The sequence below is a fragment of the Barbus barbus genome (genome assembly GCF_936440315.1).
Source record: "Barbus barbus genome assembly, chromosome: 7".
Taxonomy (NCBI): domain Eukaryota; kingdom Metazoa; phylum Chordata; class Actinopteri; order Cypriniformes; family Cyprinidae; genus Barbus; species Barbus barbus.
Window position 1 is genome coordinate 26,568,597 of NC_136735.1, and position 23,421 is coordinate 26,592,017.

General features: G+C 36.9%; 1 protein-coding gene across 3 annotated transcripts; it reads right to left on the reverse strand.

The window, feature by feature from the left end:
- Nucleotides 1-951: 951 nt before the first annotated feature.
- Nucleotides 952-23,137, reverse strand: LOC306873294 (folliculin-interacting protein 2-like). 3 transcript variants are annotated; one of them, XM_079422481.1, is made up of 18 exons: nt 22,919-23,137; nt 15,822-15,945; nt 13,610-13,702; nt 13,163-13,263; nt 12,989-13,063; nt 11,925-11,983; nt 10,969-11,031; nt 10,271-10,342; nt 9,036-9,171; nt 8,754-8,955; nt 8,154-8,242; nt 7,640-7,786; nt 7,208-7,377; nt 5,932-6,643; nt 4,851-5,007; nt 4,390-4,590; nt 3,970-4,085; nt 1,451-3,302 (listed from the first exon to the last, which is right to left on the reverse strand). In XM_079422481.1, the coding sequence occupies exons 1-18, from the start codon at nt 23,008-23,010 to the stop codon at nt 3,224-3,226; spliced, it is 2,688 nt and encodes an 895-aa protein (XP_079278607.1). In that variant the 5' UTR covers nt 23,011-23,137; the 3' UTR covers nt 1,451-3,223. The 3 variants fall into 3 exon arrangements, with proteins under 3 accessions (XP_079278609.1, XP_079278607.1, XP_079278608.1); XM_079422482.1 differs by lacking the exon at nt 10,969-11,031; XM_079422483.1 differs by lacking the exons at nt 10,969-11,031; nt 15,822-15,945 and having other exon boundaries at nt 952-3,302.
- Nucleotides 23,138-23,421: the final 284 nt, after the last annotated feature.

Below are 23,421 nucleotides of genomic sequence, written 5' to 3' on the forward strand. Positions count from 1 at the left end.
TAAATATATATTAAATATATAGTAGCAGTAGGCCTATGCAAATAAAGAATTAGTAAAAACATACATCTCACAAAAAATAGGCCTATATGAAAAAAAAAAAAATTCATTAGAAAAATACTTAAATATTAGGCTAAACTACTGAAGTATAAAAAAAAAGTTTTAAAAATATCTGATAGCTGAACGGGTTGCTTGAGTCTGTTAGCTATATAAACATGAACATAAATAAACAATATACTTTTGTTCTTTGTTCGATCATGTTTGTTCATAATGATGCAAACACTTTAATACTGAATTATATTTAAAATTAATTTGTCATACTAGTGAATTAGCATCTTATGCCTAATGAATCTGTATTCATACATTCATAGGCCTACTTATAATTCCAAATACTGTCCTTTATAAATGATGCTGAAATGTTATACTTTTGTATTTTTTAATGCATCGTGGAAGTATAAGTACATTACTATAGAAACTAGTATTAATAGCCAGCTAATTTTTACATATAGGCTATGACAAAAATCAGTCTCATGATCATATCACTATATTTTTGACACAAATAAATAAACTAATAACTACATAATGAAGGAAGAACTTTACATAGTGCTGTGATGACCATGGTAACATGGTCCATAAAGCATGAATTGATGTACCACAATATTAATGTCTCTTGTTCATGTTGTTTTTTTTGTTTTTTTTTAACTTTACGTTTCTTTTTTGTTTGTTTGCATTCCATTACCCTGCCTCTGGCATTTTTAAATGCAAAAACGTTTGCCTGATTTTACCAATAGTTTGCGCTTCTGCCTGTTTGCATTTCATTTCGTGTGTGCATTTGGTTTAAATAATTTGCTATTGTCACAAAGGATTTACTTTTCATATTAAACCGTTTAATATCATTTATTGAGTGTTTTTCTGTTTATTTGGGTCAAAGTGTTGCCAGCATTTCCTTGTTTTGGGGGAACCAAACTTTATTTAACGCCCACAAAAAAGTACAGATTCAAATGAGAAATATATTGCAGTATCAATTTTCTCTTTAAAATTTAGTAAAGAGAACATTTATACTCAAGTAGAAGTTTCCAGAAACTATACAGTACTAACAAACTAAACCGTACAGTAGTGAAGTATGAAACCTCTAACAAAATATGACTAGTACAAAGTGAATGAGAACAATTTAACATTGTTCATGAACGAACCACCACAAAAATAAATTAGTAACTCTACACTAAAAAAAATAAAAAATAAAGTTGGGCAAACTTAACTTTAAGGCAACCAGCTTCAGCAGATTTGAGTTCTCAACTTCTTGTTTTAAGTTTACACATTTCCTAAAAAAAAACAAAAAAAAAAAAGTTCAGAAGTAGCTGAAGCTGGTTGCCTTAAACTTAAGCTGGATTTAAAAAAAAAAAAAAAAAATCATAATCTCAACCAGGACCAAGCAAAGGAAGACGCATAAAATTGTCAAAAGGGTTGTCAAATTCTTGACAATGTTTATTCATCACTAGTTCAGTTCTATTGTCTCAGACAAAATACCCAATCACATTCAACCTTTGTGTAAACACCATGCACAGAGCAGAAAGAGGAAAATATTACATTTAGTAGTCTCGGCTAACCAAAGTGGCAAAACCTTAGTGTTCAAAATTCAACCTCAACAAAATTATAAAAAAAGCAATACAATTTTACATTTACTTTCAGTACAGAAATACACTAGAGAGACGTTTAAACGTGTGTAAAAGATGTTTGTTTCAATCCAAAATGCAGCTTTTAAGTGCATTATCATTGAAGATATCAGCACACTGCATTCTTGATGTAATACTGACTGAGCAATCCCATAAATTCAGAACAGTCCACTTTCATCTTTTACTTGAGGTAGAATATTCTGTTGAAATATCAAAAATAATCATCTTTCTCCAAATCTTTAGTGGAACAAAAAAAGTATTGTGTATCGTGTGTGTATTTTGTGAAAAATAATTTATAGTGTCACAAACTTGGGGTCCTATTTCTGTGACGTGTCTTTCAGCGCAACACCACTGAAAGAAATAAAGCATTCAAAAGACAGAGCATAAAAGTGTGCATGTGCTTTAGTAAGCCGTTGACAAGTGTAGCACCAGATTAATACTGTAATCCACCATCTGGGGACTGACCAGTAATTAAGAGTAACAGTTTAAGGTCACGCCCATTTTACCTCTCCTTCCATTATGTAAACATTCTCTCATCTTTCTGAGATTGAAGCGCACGCACTCGTACCATACAAACATATTTAAACACCTAAAAAGCCATTTTCAGGAGAATATGGAATGATAAATACTTAAATTTTTCAATCTGCAATTTAAGATTACACTGGGGTAGAAAACTATGAAAACTGATTGATTTGATCAAATTCCAAAAAAAGTAAAAGCTTTTGTAACGTACATTGACAAAACCGTTGCTTTCCTTGTATAAAATTTCAGGCATTCATTAAAAATATCCTTTAAAATGGTTTCAGAGCTGTATGCTAGAGCCAATCGTTTGGAAATTAAGATTTTAAAGGGACATTACCCCAAAATGAAAATTCTGTGATTTTATATATACTCCTGTTATGAGGGGGAAAAAACAAACGTCTTCACTTCAGAATACACAGAAAATCAGTCCTGCAAATTTGGAAGGACATGAGGGCAAGTAAATATAGTAGAATTTTTATGTTTGGGGGTACCATTTCTTCCAAGATCAGCCAGCTACAAAATATGGCTCCTGATGTAAACTAATGTGCTTCACAGAGATGCTATACATTTTAGAGATATGCTCTCATTCTTAATGGCCTACACTACTGTGCATTCAGATATAGTACTGAGAGATTATTCAATGGAAGAATCAATGTATAGACGCTTCTCCGTATTCTTACACATAGTGATGTTTTTCCATCAAAAACATGTGCGTTCTCCAGTCTTCCCTTTCAAATAAGACTCGATATACTGTAAAATAAGTAGAGCACTAACGAGTGCCCCAATGTGGTGCATGCTTCAGTCTATAGACCGTTAGATACACACATACGTACAAGAAAAGACTGGCAGCTGGACAAACGAGGCATTCTGATTGGCATATTAAGGCTGGGTGTAGGCTCCGAATGGTTGTCGAGCACAGTGCATCATGATTGGTGTGGTCATCTGATAATGATCAGATCCTTGCTGGTCCATGCACAACAGGAACACATTCTGATTGGTCCTTAAATTGAAATAAATCTTGCTTGGTCTTCTTAAAGAAGGATCTGGGCCACGTAGGGTGAGTGTGTGCTGGCCACTGCTGCAAGCAACGGAATGTCAGTGGACTCAATCCTGAAAAACAATTCCAATGCATACATTTGACAAGCCGCAGTTTTATTCTCACACTCTCTGCATTTAGAAGACCACGATGCATGTTTGTGGTTACAGCAACTGAGTGTGGTTTCGTGTATTTTTACAACTCCACAGTTAAGGCAGTGAAATAAATAAATAAGTGGTCAATGTGACTTTTCCTGGCAATTCCAAGTTTATATCTCAGAGTTCTGACTTTTTCGCAGAAATGCGAGATATAAACCCACAGTTGTGAGAAAAAAAAAAAAAAAAAAAAAAAAAGTAAAATTGAGAAAGTTGCAATTTTTTGCGTTTATTATGTGACGGAAACAAAAAGAAAAACAAATGTAAGATGTAAACAGAATTGAGAACAACTCAATTGTAAGATGTAAACATTTGAGAAAAAAGTCAGAATTTTGAGAATGAAAAAATTCCATGTCAGAAACAAAAGTATTGGAGATAAACTCAATTCAGTTAAAAAAAAAAAAAAAAAACACCATAATTCTGAGATATAAAACTTAATATAGGAAAGAAAAAGAACCCATTCGCCTTATTTGAAGTCAGTGTACCATCAGAATGATTTGAAAACTGATATTAAAGGCAAAAATACATTGATCCTACACATGAAGCAACCGTATGAGAGGCAAGAATTAGGCAAGTGTGCCCTTACCCCAGTGCCAGCCCCAGTTCTTTTACATGGACCCTGGTTTGTCCTCTTAGATATTCTGCCAAGGATCGACTTTTAAAATACAACTCCTGTAACCGGTCTTCCAGATGCATCACACACTGAGGTGTTTGCATACACATACAAAAACAAAAAAAACAAATCAAAAACTGAATCAGACTCTGCACTACAGCTCAGTAACCTTCTACTGAGCTGTAAGAAGGTTTCTGTAAAATCTTATGCCAATACAGTTAAGCCCCACCCAAAAAAAAAAAATTGGAAAATGTTGAAATTTAAATTCACTTATCTTACAGACCACAATGCAATTTATCTTACCGATCCCAAACTTTGAGTGTAGATAAACATACATAAAAGCATATTTACAGTGTAGTGTAAAGCCTGTTTATGTCTGCTAAGGGGACTTACAAAGTCGGATGCGATGTTGAGTCCATACAGCTGCAGAACTGATGTGATGAGCGTGTGTACAAGGTTGGATACCATCACGTCCCTGCCCAGCCGCCCACCCTCACACACACGCCTTTGACTCGTCACCACCTGCACACTCAGCCGGTCTGTATCTGCCACAATGCAAAGAGCCTCGGCCACTGGTTCATCCAGCGCTGGATGCTATACAAACACAGGTACATACTTTAATGTAGGGTATTTAAACCGCTTAAAAAAAAAAAAAAAACTTTTCCATTACATTTTTGCAAGAAAATTAAAGCTTTAAAAAAAAAAAAAAAAAAAAAAAAAAAAAAAAGCTAATTACATATGCAAAACAAACTAAGACATTAAAAACTGCAGCACAAATTGTCACATGATTGAGACTCAACATACACAAATCATTTACTATATACTGTAATGACTGTAAACGTAATTGTACTTACGAGAACAGTGTGTTCCAGGTCAGACATGAGGCACTGTTTGAGCCTGAGATCAGAACTGATGCCATGCAAGGCAAAGTCAGGCATGTACTGAGGACAGTAACCACCCAGCAAAGAACGCCCAAAATGATTAACACTGGCTCGGCTCTCTACCTGATAACTACACAGAAACAAAACACTAGGTTATTGTAGTTCTCCATTTACTAAGGGCCAAAACTCAAACTTGATTGAGTGCTATGGGCCGAAAATAAATGCTGCATTAAAGGGATAGTTCACCCAAAAATGAAGATGCTGTTATTACTTGCCCTCAAGTCATTTCAAACCCGTAAGACCTTCGTTCATCTTCTGAATACATTAGTATATTTTTGATTCGAGAGCTCTGACCCTGTATAGACAGCAATGCAACTTTAATGTTCCCAGGTCCAGAAACGTAGCAAGAACCTTGGTAAAATAGTCCATGTGACAGTGGTTTAGCAATTTTACAATGCTACGAGAATACTTTGTGCGCAAAGAAAACAATTCAACAATTCTTCTCCCCTAGTTACCGTCTTCTGCTATTTTGGAGAGTACCCCAAAACGTAAATTAACATAAGTGCCGTTTGTTTTGTAGAAAGGGCACACATGCTGAATGTAAACAACGATCAAAAAAAAAAAAAAAAAAAAAAAAAAAAAAACAGTGTTCAGATGATGAACGAAGGTCGTACGGGTTTGGTACGACTTGAGGGCAAGTAATTAATAACAGCATTTTCATTTTTGGGTGAACTATCCCTTTAAGGCAATCATCTCTAATTTAGGCATCCTTCTGATGAATATATGGAGTTGCAGGTGCTACATTATCAGTTTTTCTGGTGCTAATAGAAGTTTCTATCCCGTTTCATCAACATAACTGGGTGGGCACCGAGTAGGCGACACTGAACACATGATCATTTTCATCTTCATGTCAAAGGTATTTTTCTATCCGTTTGATGCAGTTTTTGCAGTCTAGTTTCACTAAATGGTCTTTTTGGACTTGGGAGAATGTTACCTCATGATACGACCACTTTCAATTAGTAGAATGTACATACGGAAATTAGTTTGCACTTACCTTGGTAGTGGTAACTCATACTCCTTTTGTTCAGTAGCCATGTACAGTTTTCGCGGTGATGTTTCTTCATCACTGTCACCTAGAGCACTATCTGAGCTCTCATTCCTCTGAATATCAGTCAAAAGCCTTTGATGTAACTTTCTGTTCAATCCCCGTCCACACCCTGCCCCGCTAAGACCCCCGGCTTGTCCTTCATTCTCTGTCTCCCTGGGACTGCCAATGTGAAACTGCACCCGATGCAAAAGAGGACTCGGATTAGCCAAAATGTGCTCTAATCCACCCCCAACAGAGTCACCGTCTTCTCCAAAACATTCCTGTCCCATTTCTGTACATTCAGGCCTGACAGTGGATGATTCCAGACTGGAGGATGGATTGGTTGATTTTGTATCTGTCAAAAGTGTGCCATTATTTTGTTTTACAGAGGTGCCTAGAACAGATTCAGGGTTCAGTGCTTTTTCAATAACACAAGCAGTGTGCTTTAATGGGTCTGGTTTAGGAGGAAATGCTTTTTCAGGGGTGGGATCAGTGGTTTGAGAGCTGCAGGGATTGGCTGGATTGTCCAGATTCTTCATCTGCTCATGCTCCTGCAGGTCTGAGCAGCGAATGAAGTAGGACAGAATATACAAGACTCGCTGTACCAGTTCCCTCCTGCGCCCCAAAACCACCGTTCGACACACTCTCACTGGAGAGCCCAAAGCACCATACAGATCACCTAAACAACACACAACATAATACAGTAAGAAACCTGGTGAAGAGTCAATAAATGCAGGACTAGCAATTTAAAGTTCATTTTTGAAACATTAAGCAAACTTGACAGACTTTTTGAATTTGAAAAGTTCAAAGTCGTTTAAGGAAGTGAAATCACAGTGAAAATGAAACTGCAAGTGGACCAGAGGTCTTAAACAGAAGACCTGGCTATTATAGTTTGATCTCAAACTAGTTTTTGTGAAAAAATAAAAAATAAGATACCTTCAAAAGCTTAGCTCAAATGTTTCATGTTATAAATCGGTTTTATATTATATATTATTTGTTGAGTATTTTTAAACGCAAGTGTTAAATACATAAAGCTGTTTTTGCACTGCTGCCACACGATCCATTTAACGATTAATATTAACTTTTCAATCATGTCCATCTTAAACAGATGGAATGTATTGATTTGATCATACCACCATACGTACTAATGCGATGTCCCACATGCCGCAGACTCTACATTCCTGCTTGAATACGGTATCAGTATTTGTAGGACTACACATTTATATTTTGTCTGTATTCTTACCCAACTGAGCCCACAGTGGGTTGTATGGGTGAGATTTTGCCAAAAGATCCACTGTCTGAGAGGCAGGTTTCTGGCAGGCAGTTTTGATTGGTGGCAGGCTGCTGGGCATCACCGTAGGAACCCAGGCTAAGTGATGCGTAAGAACAGCAGTAAGGAGAGCTGATAGAAACCTAGAGGAAAACGAAAGGAATAGTACAGAGGTGTCATATCAGAATTCAACATAAGGCAATCAAGAGGAAACTACTCATGATGACTGTCTGTCACACAGACACACCTGGCTGGCCAATTGTGTTTCCTGACACGCTTAGGATCAGTGATGGTAACAAATAACCGATTTTCCAAATTATCCCATTGATTACACAGTACTAGCAAAAGAACAGGGTTAAAGATATAAAGTAATATTTTTTAGTTGAAAGGTTAAAGATCACTGACTGGCTCTTGGCTCCATGGTCCATCAGCACACTCATCTCCTTTAGGAAGCGCCTACACAGCAGGTTTCGCTCGGTACTCTGGGATGTCATGGAAAGCCAGACTGGCTCACTGATGCGAGGAGCCATGTACAGGTTCCACACAGTCATCCTACATCCAACAGAGAACCAGATGAGGCTCAAACCAAAGCTTCAACTGACTCTTATGACTCACATCTCAAACTTGAGGGCCTTTATAACAATATCTTCTTCTGCATCAAGTTGAAAAGGAAATCAAAGGAAGTTTAATACTGTAAGGGGCACCAAGATTCATTTATGTAGTTTTAAAGTGGCAGAACAAAAAAATAAAATCAAATGAATAGTCCTGTAATCTCTTCTTTTCATTCAAATGCCATTGAGCCTTGCTGACGGTGTACAGAAAAATAAAATAGTAATTCTTTACCACTACAAAAATAGTAAACTGAAGGTTAAAAGATCAAATATGCACAAATATACACAAAATGTGATGATTTCAGCACCTGAATTCTCCCAGTGCTTCCATCACTCGACACAGATAGACCTGTACTCGCTGACTGGACTCCGCTATCCTTCTGCACAAAATCATTGCCTGAAAAACAGTTTAAACTGTGATGGGTCTTTTCTTATGAAATTTAAACTTTTCCACAACCTTAATTCAGGAAGTTGTTTTCAGCATAAATCTCGTATATCTCATTGTATACATATAAAATATACATTGTATAATATATAATATGAGGACTGCAGAGATCATGTCATTTGGAGAACAAAGCCAAAATCTGCAAATTAAGCAATTTAGAAATCCTGGCCAGGACATGTCCAGAAGAAAAATAAATAAATAAATAAATAATAATAATAATAATAATAATAATAATAATGACGCATGTCCACCCTAGATTCTGCATTGTAGCTGTACAAAAATGTTTGCTCTGACCCACCCATATAAACCGAATAAAGTGGGCAAAATATACTTTTCTAAAACAACAATAAAAAAAACAAACCTTATATTTTAAGTTCTGAGAGAGAACTGCAATACATTGAATCGATTTGTTTGGTCAAAACTGGTTAATAGACAAATCACTCTCCTGCACTTTCACACTTACCCTCTCAATGGCAGACTTGAGTTTGTTCATGTGAGACTCAAACAGAGGAAAGTGGGAGAAGAAAAACTCCTGAAAATTGTGGTTTTCCTCTTCTCTCTCTGACAGGCTAATGATGATGCCGATGGCAATCTTCTTCCTCCGGATCATCGCAGGGTTGGAGCTGCAGCTCTCGTCAGACAAGTTGAACATTTCTTCAGTGTTCCTGATGCACAAACAGATCTAACATATCTGCCCTCTCTGTATTTTTCCATCTCTCTTACGCTTACAAATATTCATGCTTACCAGCGAGGCATGGGGCCATGCTGAAGACTGGTGGCCTGGCTACGGAGCCATCGCCGTTGATAACTGCTGGCACAGCCACTACTGAAGGAGGATCCAGGTGATGGTAGGGGAGTGGCCAACAGACTGCTCAGAGATGCTGCAGAATGGAAAAGTGGGAGCTCACAGGCACCATTTATGAGGCAAATAATACAGGTCAACTAATATGTTGTGTATGTGCCAAACAAGTTAAATTAACTGTTCTGAACAGATTGAGAAATTTAGCATTACAGCAGTGAATGGGTGCCATCAGAATGAGAATCCAAGCAGCAGCTTCTGACCAAAATGCAAGTCCACAATAAGGCTCTCCCCAATTAAAAAGTCCATGCCCTCTCACATCAAAATCCACTGACAATTTGTTTAGAAGCTTGTAAACGCAGCTTGAATCGTGCATATTTCTCTCCTGATTCAGACCAGACAACTTTCACTGGAGAAAGTAATATAATGGATAGAGAACTCATATTTGAGATGAAAATCATTTGAAGACAGTTTGAAGTTAAAACTTGCTTCAAGATGGAGTTGTTTCTTACATTCCAATGGCACCCATTCACTGCAGATGATCCACTGCTTTGATGTAACACTAAATTTTTCTAAATCTGTTCTGATAAACAAACTAGTCTACGTCTTGGATAGCCTGAAGGTGAGTACATTAACAAAGCTGAGCTATACTTTTAAATGGAAACCAATAAAAAGTACACCAGATTTACACTTATACAAACATTTGAATTTATCCAACATTCACACAATCAACATGTGAAAAAAAGCGAAACCAATCATTTGTGTGTCATGATACATAAATAAATGGCCTAGATTCACCCTGATATTATAGTCTAAATTTAGAAAAACAACAAAAACAAACCATTTTAAATGCTATACATAACTTTAGAAATCACAATGTACAGTATGAAAAATGTATATGGATATATTTCTATATTTGATATTACATTTAACCAAGTTATTTATAAAATAAATGTTATATAATGTTATTTCTATACACATTCATAAGTATACACTAACATACGTATCAAAATTACCATCTACAGTTAAATAATATTTATTCAAACAATAAAAATTACTACTTATCCCAAACTTTTGAACGGTAACGCATGTTCAATGGGACCATTCACCTGCCATGCTGTGGCCAATCTGAATTTGCATCGAGTATGTTCTGACTTTGTCCTTTATAGCTGTGTGCATACCTGAGCGAGCGATGCCACTGTCTCCATCCTCACTGTGTCCTCTGCTTGGCATGTCCACTGGATTACTGTGGGCTAGAAAAAGAGAGTCATTACACCCTCACATTCAACCGCATTCTGAAGAACGTTAAGTAGCGTGTCTGTATTGCTTCACAGTGAATGATTTGATGGTGTTGGGTTCCCAAGCCCGTTTAAAAAGAGCATGCATGTTAGTATCCCACAGGCACACACACACACACAAAAACACCTGCAAAAGTGCGCACCCATATGAAAGCACATAGTTAACCCCATAACCTAGAAACCTCGCAGTCCCATTCGTAAAAATGATGCTGACCCACAGTGATGCGGACACTGTTCACACTTGGTACTAACATCCATTTCAGTGATCCAATCACAAGTGTATGGTGCTAAATACAGATGTGAATAGGGTACAAAATATTTCATGATCTGATCACAGGAGATGCATATCAGCTGTAGGTGTAAATAACATTCTGTCTTGGCTGTTGTGACTGCATCAGCAGAGTATGTTAAAACCAGGTGTAAATCAGGACCAGAGGCAGAGGAAGTGCATTATGTGACGGGCCCAAAATCAATTAATGGCTAAATAGTCAGATAGAGCACACAGCAAAAAAAGCAAATAAACAAACCGTGTGCATGTGAGATCAACACATGCCCACGCGGCTTCAGCATTCCACACAGACCTGCAAAGAAAGATGCGCTCCGAGCCAGGCAGAGCAGAGGAGCGCTAGGAACACGGCAAACTCCTGAAAAGAGGAGTGGTATATGGCCATGTTGAGAAACAGTACGTGTAGGTGAAAGTCAGAGAAAGACTTAAGAAAATAAACAGATGAAAGTGCGGTTCCAAAACCTAGTGAGCTACCATGCTGCCTACATATGCAGCTGCTTACTAAGGCAGCATCTCGACCGAAATGGAACCTCATTAGGGACCAGTTTGGAAAACTGCATGCTCACAACAACGTGTGCTGCAAGGATGACGTATTTTGCATGCCAACACCTGGAACCAAGTTAGCATTCTAGCACTTCTGTTTCCATCATCTTGAAGTCAGTGGGTTTTTGGTTAAATGCCTGAAATAAGTTGGTCAAGTATTTTAACATTTTTTAAAATACATCAGTAATACAGCCCTTTATTGAAGCTTGTACTTGTCTTGTTAAACATTTGCTAAATGAGACTAAAAAAAGGTTATCAGGGACATTAAACATCAGCACACCAAACAGGAAAATTCATCTACTTACTAGTCTGCTTTCACAGCCTCACTGTTTATTAAAATCACACTCTTGCAAACTATTCCAACTCAATCTTTCAGGAAAAATGTTTAAGATACAGACTGAAAGTTGTTTAGCTTTTCACTTCTGGCAATTGCATTTAAAGGCATAGATCATCCAAAAATAAAAACTACCCTATAATTTCCAAGCTTTATAATGGCAGATTTTGAACCATCCATCATAAAAAAAATGGGTTGGGGGTCAGTTAGAATTCTGAAGGGTTGAGCTTGGCACAGTCTAAGACTTGCAGGGAATATCAGAGAACTTTTAGATACTGATGACAAAGTAGGTCCAAGATTTAAAAAAAAAAAAAAAAAAAAAAAAAAAAAGGGGCTTGCAAATATGACAGGAAGAAAGTTTGTACATCTCTTACCTATGCTGCTGGCGCGACTAGGAAACGTTTGGCTCATTGACTCAAAACTGTCTTGCAGCCTGTAAGAAATAAAATGGAGACATTGGGCCTCATTCATGAAACAAGCAGAACAAATGTGTATAAATTGTTCGTAAAGCTGTTCTGACAAATTTTCGGATTCATGAAAATGTTCGTATTTTCAAAATGTTAGCTGTTAAAAGAAATTTACACCTGTTCCCTACCAGGTGTAAATGGTGCGCAAAACGTTCTGTGATCTTTTTGGCAAACTGATGACACTGAATTTTTGATGCACTGCCATGATAATATTTTACAAGGTCGTTTGCTCTGGGGGGTTTTTTCGTAGCTGAGTGTTGATAAACTGTTTAGCTCCGGTTTAGCTTTGGGTAGAATGCAGCACTTGTCACAGTCACGTTTTACCCAGCCATCCAATCAATGGAGGAGGGGTGGGACAAATATCAACATTACTGGATTTTTGCATTTAATATTCTTCAAAACGAGATGCTAGTAATACGTTACTACCGTGGATATTCCACATCATATCAAACAAAGACAAATTTGGAAAAAACGCTGTGCCAAAGCGTTTAAGCGCTGCCAGTTGGCCGTTTTCAGAAGAGCACCTGTCATTTTTCAGGTGACTAAAAATCCTTTGTTGGACACGTTATTGAATATTTATTGTTAGCTATATTAGTCTTATTTTGCATTTATGCAATATACTGGAGCCAAACTTGAGAAAGTAGACCAGAATATTCCACTGCATTTCTGGACACGAAATTTGCGTAGCTGTATATAGTCATAGGCGGGGATTATGCTAATTGTGAATGAGCGTGCACGAGATCCCCATTTACGAATGATTGGATTTCATTAACATACGCATGTTTTACCATCAAATCGGACGTTTACAAAGCATTTGTTAATCCGGAGGAGAGTTTTCGGGAAGGTCCGTTTTACACGCAAAATACTCTGAATTTACTCCTATATTTACAAATGTTTCATGAATGAGGCCTATTGAGAGAGATCAGACTCATGTAGCAGCAGATGCAGATGAGAGGAAACATGACGCGTACGTATTTGTACTTCCAGAGGTGCTGCTTCCAAACCGGGTAGAGAAAACCTTACTGACCATCAGCTGTGGTGGAGACCTGTCGCATACAGAGCAACAAAGTGTTATCATACATACATCACTAAGGTCCTGATTCCAGCTAAATATATTATACTTGCAAAAAACAAAAAAAACTCACCGAATGTGGTGAATTTTAAGAGTTGAGCCCTTATAACTCATGGAAACTGAGCCAAACATCATTTCTCCAAGCATATTCACGTCAGAAGCCGGTCTGGTATACTAAACACACACACACACACACACACGTCAAAAGCGACGGGGAAAAAAAAATAAAATTATTTGTTCTAATTACCCATAAACCCAGTGTATGCTTTAATTGAGGGGAGTCAAACTCAGTTCCTGTAGGGCCGCAGCCCTGCATAGTTTAGTTCCAACCCTGCTCCAACATACAAACCATGTAGTTTTCAAACAAGTCTGAAGGACCTGATTAGTTGGAAGAGGCGTGTTTAATTAGGGTTGAAGCTAAACTCTGCAGGGCTCCGGCCCTCTAGGAATTGAGTTTGACACCCCTGCTTTAACATTTTTTTGAAAGATAAAGTTCCATGATAGTGCCTAAAACACAAACCTGATATGTAGGAGGCTTGTCTTTCTCGCTTGCTTGGCTGCCGATATGGCAAGCACCACTCCGGTTGGGGGGAGTTTTGGTTTCATCAGCAGTCTATGAGATAAAAGAAACAACTGGTCACAATTGGATTCTTCAGGTCATTACAGAATTAGATTATAAAATCAATTTGATTGAATGCGTACCATTTATTCATATTTAAGGACTAATGTTAGCTTCTGTTCAAAAGCTTGAGGGCAGTAAGGTTTTTCTCTTCAAAATTAATGCATTTATTCAGAAAGAATACATTACATGTATAAAAGTGGAAGTAAAGAGGTTTCAAATAATATCAAATAAAAAGTTTTTAAACTATTTTTAAAGAAGCCTAAAAAAAAAAAAAAAAAAAAAAAAGGTAGTCACTTTCCAAAAGTATTGGATTGGATTCAATTTATTGTCATTGCACATGTAGGTACAAGGCAACGTATATTAAGCAGCACAGCTGTTTTTTACGGAAGTTCCAAGCGGCCATGCATTATTATAATTTTTCTGTCTTGTTTTCTCGTGATCTCGACATAACGAAAGTTGTTGATCTCAACGTAAAAACCGTTTTCTCACGACGTAATTGTAGCTATCGTGAGAAAATCAGGGTCGCTATTGTCTTCGACGATAAAGTTGCAGACCCGACAGCCTCCTTCTCAAGTGTCGAACACTTGTGTAAGTCGTCAATCACTGACAGACAGAGCTAAAATGGCCGAGTATGAATATGCATTAAAAGTATTATATCATGGATCAATGTAGTCGGTCTCACACACACCTTCAATATTTGGGATGGTCCTTATACCATATTTTTATTATTTCAGTTTGAGTGAGTCCCTGATCAAAGTAAAAGCGAATACGATCATCCACGATGCTGCGATGATGCTGCTTCTATAGCATTTTCTCATGCCGAATACACAGAGAAAAACAACTTTCGTTATGTCAAGATCACGAGAAAACAAGACAGAAACATTATAATAATGCATGGCCGCTTAGAACGTCCGTAGTTTTTAACATAAGTAATAAAGAAATTATTATTGACCACTAAATCAGCATTGTTTCTGAAGAATCACGTGACACTGATGACTGGAGTAATGTCTGCCAAAATTTCTTGTGATGGCAAAGCTGAATAAATTGAATCTATCATGTATATATAAATACACACTGTATATATTTTGAAAATATTTACATGTATATTTATATTGTATATAAATATTTTTAAAATATAAAAACACCACTTTTTAAATGCATGCATGGTTATTTATATATACATAAACCGTACGCTCATGTTATGCAAACAAACTTTTTTGGTTGCGATTAATCGTTTAAAATTGAAAACTCACTTTAATTTGTAATATTTCACAATAGTGTTTTCCTGTATGTGATCAAATAAACTTAGGTTTTGTTAAGACTTTAAAACACTTGTACTTTTTTTAAAACATTCATTTCATTTTCTATATCTAACCTACAGGTCAAAATACTATTTAAACTAATCTTTGAGGAAATAATACTAATACAAACATGAGAAACTGTATGAAAGTTTTTGCAACAGCAATATTCCACCATAAGACAATTCAATAGCAATACACGCGCACACTAATTCGGTCTCTCTCTCTTTGTGACAAAGGCTGAAGAGCTGAATAAACAGACCAATCATGTGACAACTTACTGACAATAAATCACACTCTGTTCAGAGAGAGCCAGAGACATTCAATAACAACTGTCTAGATGGATGAGTATAAATGGTTCACAAATTCAGCTTTGATTTAATATTACAATGAAAATATAGTATGCATAGTGAGAAAATACAGTTTCCACAAGAAAACACTTTTGCAGTAGATAATTTTGCCCAAGTCATAACTTGACTTGTTTTTGACCATCTTCCCTTAAGAAAATTGCAAAAAAGGCTATTCGCATGTGAAATGAGAACAAAGTCTTGACACTATCAAAACTATTATACATCTTAATTTTATTTATACATGTATACACACACCAAAAGCTTCATTAAATCATAAGTCAGTAAGCAGTACCAATCCAAGATAACACACACACACACACACGAGTGTTAAACGCTCTGACCCAGTTAGCAGAGCAGTCACACCTGTCATAAGATCCAAGCAAGCTGGATTACAGAGCATGTGACTCCTCCCAAAACAGTGCTCATTGACACCCCCACACATACACCACATTAGCAACTCACCGGCTCGGATGCGTCCAGTTTATGTATTGCTTTGGAGTCAAAGAGAACCTGGCGCCCTCTTCTCTCACAGTCTTGATACACGATCAATCTGATCTGAGCTAAATCAAACTCAGCAGATGCCCAACTAAAAGAGAGAGAAACGGGTCACTGTGAGCAAAACATTCAACGAGAAAATTGGCTACTTACTGTACAACTTCTACGGTCTGTCACAAAAAAAAAAAAAAAAAAAAAAAGTCTTCTGGTTATTTAAAAATTACTTTAACTTCCAATTCTATAATAAATAAAATACAGGCAAAACCCCCCAAAAACAAATCAACTGGAAACGGTTTACTTAAACACTGTCAGTATTTATTCACCCTCATGCTGTTGAAGATCCAGTGAATATTCAGTGAAGTACATCTTAAACTACCATTCAAGTTTGGGGTTGGTAAGATTGAGTTGATTTTGAAAGGTGTCAATCAAACAAACACATTGAATACATTAAAATATAATTTATTCCTATAATAGCAAAGCCGAAATTTGAGCAGTCATTACTCCAGTGTCACATGATCCTTCAGAAATCATTCTGATATGCATTTCTCATTTCCTCCTCAAGAAACATTATCAAAGTTGCTGTCTAATATTTGAGGAAACTGTGATAGAATAAAAAAAAAATAAAAAAAAAAAAAGTATGATTAATAGAACGTTTAAAACAACAGTTTTTATTTGAAATAGAAATTGAGTTAAAGTCTTTATCATCACTTTTGGGCAATTTAATCCTTCCTTGCTGAAAAAAAAAAAAAAGGGGGGTGTCAATTACATTTTTTTTTTCCTTCTAACTGACCCCAAACTTTTGAACGGTAGTGTGCATTTAGCCCCCCCTTCACACAGATCTATCGGATGGCTTCGGAACACTTGGAAAATAGCACATGACTCGTTTGGACTATTTATAGTGCTATATTTGTCATTTCTGAGCTTGACACTCCCTGTTCATCATTCACTGACATTGCATATAAAAGAAGCATGAACATTCTTCAAAATGTATTTTTTGTTGCACAGAAGGAAAATTTGGAAGGACAGGAGCATGAATAAACAGTGACAACTTAAATTTTTGGGCGAACCATTCCTTTCATCAAAACCACAAAGCTGCAAGATCTTTCAATAAAGCAACACACATTTAATTGCACCATTGCAAAAATACAATTTCTTTTCACGAATAGACATCCTACCTGCTTTCCATCCTGGTGTATGATAAAGTGATCAGACACTCATTTCTAGCCTCCAAGCACTACATATACATCCCAAATAGGTATGAATAATCACAAGATGCCCGAAACAAGCCAAGAGAGCGGCAGAAGGCACAGAAAGTGCACCATTCACACAGTTGCATGTTTCTTAACATCAGAAGATCACCACAATCCAACAACAGAAAACCCAGGCACACAGTCTCCATCTCCGCTTGTCCAAGCTCTGAGTGCACAAACCCCACACACACACACACACAGTGTCGGTAGCGCCCCTTCTCTCTGATTGCGTAGATGATGCAGTGTGTTTGTTATATCAGTGTCCATGTGAGAGTTCGCAATCACTATGTGCCTGTTTACGTTGTGTACGGACTTTGTATATGGACTGCTTAGTGTTAATGTGTGCGTGTTAGACGATATGTTGATCAGTCTTTTCTAACACAGCTGCTGAACAATACACTGCACAGACTCCCTTTATCCTTTACACACTACACACACACACACTGAGGGCACAGGCTCTCTTTATCCTCTCCTACTGAGACTTTGCGCGAGTGTGTGCGCGCCAGTATGTAAGAGAGAGACAGAGGGATGGAGGGAAAGAGCAAGAAAAACACTTTCTTGGGGTGGTACTGCCACTACACATTGAAAAACACATAGACCCTAGAAGTTACATTAGTGAGGACTAGTGAGAAACAATGGTTTTTAATAATAAAATAATCCTATATCCTTAACCTAACCCTCACAGAAGCCAATTTACATTAGTGTTGTCAATTATAAGCCTTTCAAAAAGCGAAAACCAGGTCAAATATCCTAACAAATCAGTTTCAACAAGTCTTACTATATGGGAGGACATTTTCAAACATTTGGCCCTCATATGTGAAGCCACACCACACACACTTAATAGGGATCCAGTTTTAAAAAGCAAAGAACAATGCCTCGTAATAAATGGACATCCTTTTTGGGATTTTCCTGATACTTCAGGTCACATGAACCGCAACCGCTGTGTCATATGATCACTGTAGTACACATACACACACTGATTGACAGATAGAACCATTTCAGATGGGCTGATTGAAATCGGTCAACGCTCATTCACAAATTTTACATAACCACCATTCCTTGCATATTTGATGATCATAAATTGACTAATTTAATAATGCTTTTACCCAGCACTAAGTGTAGAAAAATTCTAGTTCTATTTAACTAATTTACCATTTTTACATTGCTCCCTCCAAAAATCAATCAGTGAAGGAAACCCCCCCCCAAAAACCCTCATGCAAAGGTCACACATCAAGCAGTTTCAGCAGCAGTTGAAGAAAACCGTAAAAGATACAATGAATATAGATTAAAATGTACATGGTTTAACAATATGTGCTAAACATTTTCTAGCATGTTTGTGTCAGCATTACTGCTTACTAAAGACCAAGCATAAAAGCATCTGAAGTAGCATATTTACCGCAAAATAAATTTAATGCTGCACATAGTAATACAAAGAAATTACAGCTGAAATAAAGTTCAAAAAGATTGAAATTAATGTCTTTAAAATATTAGATTTTATGACTTTATATTATGAAAATTAAATGTGTCACTTGTAATTGAATGCATCATTTTTAAATATATGTACTTGATTTAAGGCTGCTCTGATGCTGCATTTTATTTAGACAGAAGCAACACCGCATAACTCTGATGTTAGTAGTGGCTAAGGTGGGTTGGAGGCAGACCTGCATATTGTAGTACATTATTTTAGCTCATTCTTAACAAGTTGAAAAGGTCACCGAGTCTACTCAAAGCAGCCTTAACTCCGTAATGAAGCAGTTCTTGAAGCGTTGTTACACAGCTATGTTTCTCACACGCACATGCAAAAAAAAAAAAAAAAAACTTGGAGCAGATTCCTTTCATATGCGAAGTAAAAGGTTCTGTATTTGTACAGTGGCCCAAAAAGCACACACACACTCTCAGTGTACCTGTTCCATGAAGCATCCTCTGGAATGAGCAACCACCTTGCATTGTTTTTCTTGCAACTCTTAATCTTCATCTTCACAGATATTCCTCGCAGTATGCAACAGAGTGTGTGTGTGTGTATGCATGCACGCATACACTCATCCGCATACACTTCTCTAAAAAGGAGTTCGTTCTTTGACTAGAAGCTAGCTCTCCAAATCAAACTACATGTTTGTAATCAAAAGAGGATAAAACAGAATGATGGGGAGATTCGGAGGGAGGGGGAGAGAGAGAGAGAGAGAGAGAGAGATAGAGATTTGGGTAGCATGTGTTCAAAGACTGAGGGGTACTTCCATCTATCTGATGACTGACTGAACACCGCTCAAACGTCACATGACTGTCATACACACACTCACACCCTCTCACCAAGCATGTGATGCAAACAGTCATAGGACACTCTAACTGGCCAAAGTTACATACCTCAGCAAACAAACTAACATGTTCCTTTTGCTAACACAAACTACGCACGTTGCAACAAATAATCGGTCAGTCATATGCTGAAACAAAATATAAATATCAGATTTTAAAAAAATGAATATGAAATGTCACTTTGGCAACAAAAATAAATTGAAGTACTAAAATTAATAAAACTGAAGTTAAAATTAAAACTAAATAGAAATACTTAAAGCGCACACAGTTTATTCTTTTGTCCAATTATCGCACATGAAAGTGACTCATAGATCATATTTTGATAAACCCAGTGGTACGAATTCTGATAAATCCGGTGATTCTAACCCAAATCAATTCCAGTGATTGTAGAATTAAATTTGAGGTGATGCCATTTGTGGGAGATCCCTTTGAATCTCCAAAGGAACACTGAAATCAATGTTTAATTTGGGCTGGACAATAATTCAATATAAGTTCTCAATAACGGTGATATGATTTTTAAACACTTCGATATACATTACCAGTGTTTCTCATACATTGATTTATTTGTAGCGTTTGACTTTGAATAAACGAGCACTGCACATTTCAAAATCAAAACGTGTCGCGGGTGACTTATATGAATGCATCTCTGAAGGGAACCGAATGTCTTCAGAAAAGTTTCGATGACATTTTCATTTGATCCGATAAAGTCGCGTTCATGAGCGGAGCTGCTTTGATTACAGCCGTTACCGGGGAAGCCGCTAGTTCTTCTGCTCTCAAAGCGCCTCCTGCTGGCAGACAATCAGATTGCATCTTCAAGAATAAGCCCGTCTCCAGCAACATGCTTTTGTTGTTGTTCAATTTTTGTTTTCTGCAGCAACTCAGAGCACTATTCATACTCTTTTCCTGGCTGAAGCACATTTGTTTCGATCTAGAAGAACAAGCAGCCTACACTACCAGTCAAAAAATTTTGAACAGCAAGGTTTTTTTTTTTTAAAGAATTCTCATCTGTTCACCAAGCCTGCATTTATTTGATCCAAAGTAAAGTAAAAACAGTAAAATTTATATTTCTACTACTTAAAATAACAGTTTTGTTTGAATATATTTTAAAATGTAATTTATTCCTGTAATCAAAACTAAATTCAGCATCATTACTCCAGTCTTCATTCACATGATCCTTCAGAAATCATTCTAATATGCTGATGATCAATATTTAAAACCGTTGAATACATATTTTTTCAGGATTCTTTCAATAGAAAGACCCAAAGATCAGCATTTATCTGAAATAAAAACTTGTTACATTTATACACTATTCCATTCAAAACCTTGGAGTCAGTATAATTTATTTTTATTGGAAAGAAATTATAGAAATTAACACTTATTTAGCAAGGATGCTTTAAATTGATCAAAAGTGATGGATAAAGACACTTGTTACAAAAAACATTGCATTTCAGATAAATGCTGTTTTTATGAACTTTCCATACAAAGAAACCTGAAAAAAAAAAAAACCCTACTTGGCTGTTTGTAACATTATAATAAGTTTTTTTGAGCAGTATATCAGAATATTACAATGATTTCTCATGTGACTAATGATGCTAAAAAAAATCAGCTTTGAAAATCACAGGAATACATGACATTTTAAAATGGAAAAATGTTACTGTTTTTGCTGCATTTTGGATCAAATAAATGCAGACTTGGTGAGCAGAAGAGAATTCTTAAAAAAAAAAAAAATCATACGGTTCAAAAACTTTTGACTGGTAATGCATGTTAGCCTATAGCTTGAAGTTAAAGATGAATATTAATAAGGCGAGTCTGAGATGTTTTAGTGACTTCACATTTCTTGTTTGTATGAAGGCTAAATACAAATAAAAGGTGAAAATTATTTGTGCCGTTTAATTTTTTTTAATAAAATATATAGTTTTATAGGAGGAGGTTTCGTACACTTGGCAAATTAATTTTTCATAAGTTTGTAGGTACAGACATCGGTTGCGGCCATTCTTGGCAGTTTTTATGAGGCTTTTTTAAAATAGTTCATATCGATATCGGAATTATATCGTATCGACCGAAATTAAGAAATATATTGTGATATAAATTTTGGCCATATCGTCCAGCCCTATGTTTAATGTATGGCAGCGGCTATTTGCACTAAGTGTAAATAGCGATAGACGCTATTTACACCAAGTGCAAATAGCATATTTTTTTTTGACAGATGCTATTTACACAGTGTAAATAGCTGTATTTTTTAACGATATGCTATTTACACCAAGTGCAAATAGCTATAGATTCTATTTACACTATGTTAAAATAGCTAGATTTTCTGCTATTTATACTACTTATTGCAAATAGTGGCAATTATCTGCACCTCAGTATTGTAGTACATTATAAAACAGTACGCAATAACGTACTGAGTGTAAATTATAATTTTAATTCAAATGTATTAAATGGATGCCACCTTATTGGGACAATAAAGCCCTCCCTACACCTACCCTAACCGATACTTTATTTTCAACTTTGATTATTTCCTTCATTTTTATTGAAAATAAATGCCTTTCTGATGCGATATGAGATTTCAAAAAGGAGAAAAAAAAATATGTTTGGCAAAAGGTGGGCTCGAACTCGGGTCGATCGCGTCAAAAAGCATGCGCCATACCATCTACGCCACTGAAACTGATGTTGAACCAACTTCTTTTATTGTTGACTAACCCAATCACACGTTAGTGGGCGGAGTTAGTGTAAATAGCCTTTGCCAACAAGATGGGCTATTTGCACTTAGAGTAAACAGACACTCCGTTAATGTATTAGTGCAAAAGCAGTGTGACTTCCTCTGCCGATTAGTCATGTGACCATGTATTTGGAAAGGGTCCAGTGTGTTGCATTACTGCTTAAAAATGTATGCTAGCCAATTGCTACTGCAACGTATAAAATCATGCAAATTATTTGGCTAAAGACTTAATTACAGGTGTAGCACCACTAAAAGCAACAGAAAGCTTTTCATTCACATGCAAGCATTACTAGCTATATTCTGCGCTCACTGAAAAACTTGAAGTGGGAACTTGAAAGATTTGCAATTTTTCACTCCCGATAATCCCCAATGATTACTCCAAACATGAGACAAGTAGTGTCAGTAAACCACCCGACTCTTTCCCATAAAACCCCTCGACCCTCTGAAAGAAAAAATAAAACTTAAATGCAGAATAGATGTACTCTTAAATAAATGCCTGTCAACACTTGCACTGAAAGAGTTACACAACGCATTGACTTGGGCTCAGCTGACTGGGCGCGCGCTACGCAGAACTGTGTGCGTCTGTGCGTGAGTACACAACACCATTAACACAGATCAAATAACACTACGGCCTGCCAAGGGATGACAATAAAATGGTGATCAAACTCGCACATATTTGCACCACCTACTGCAGAAAAAACAGCTGCGCGCCGCGGAGAGGTCTTGCAGTTTAAAGCGCGTTTATATCCACAGGTGCAAGTATTTGCACGTGCTAACGGTCTTACCACTGCTCCGCTGCCGTCGAGCAGTCCCGTGCGCTGCCGTTATCGTTACCCACGGCTCTCTTGCTGAAGAGCTTCTGCAGCAGCGTCGGCATGCTCGCGCGCCGTTTCTCACAAACACACAATCTGGGATTCCCGTTTCCCCATCAGCGCGAGCGAGCGCTCGTGTCTGCAGAGCTCCATGCTGGAGTCATGTGACATCTGCAGCAGCTCAGCTGCGACAGAAACCCGCGGGCGCTCTCTGCTGAGGGAACACGGACTTACAGGCGGCACGTGCGGAACGTGCTTGACGTGCCACTATAGTGTTTTCTTTCCTTCCTTCGTTTTGGTCATTTCCACATAGATCAGCTGCTTGCATTAAAAAAAAAAATACATGGCATTCGGTTTAATAAATTTAGTGAGTGATCTCAATATAGAATATGGTTTAAGTAGACTATTCAAATGTGGCCTAATGAATCATCTTTTTTTTTAAAAATAAGAATAATTAGCCCTTCTAATTGCAAAAT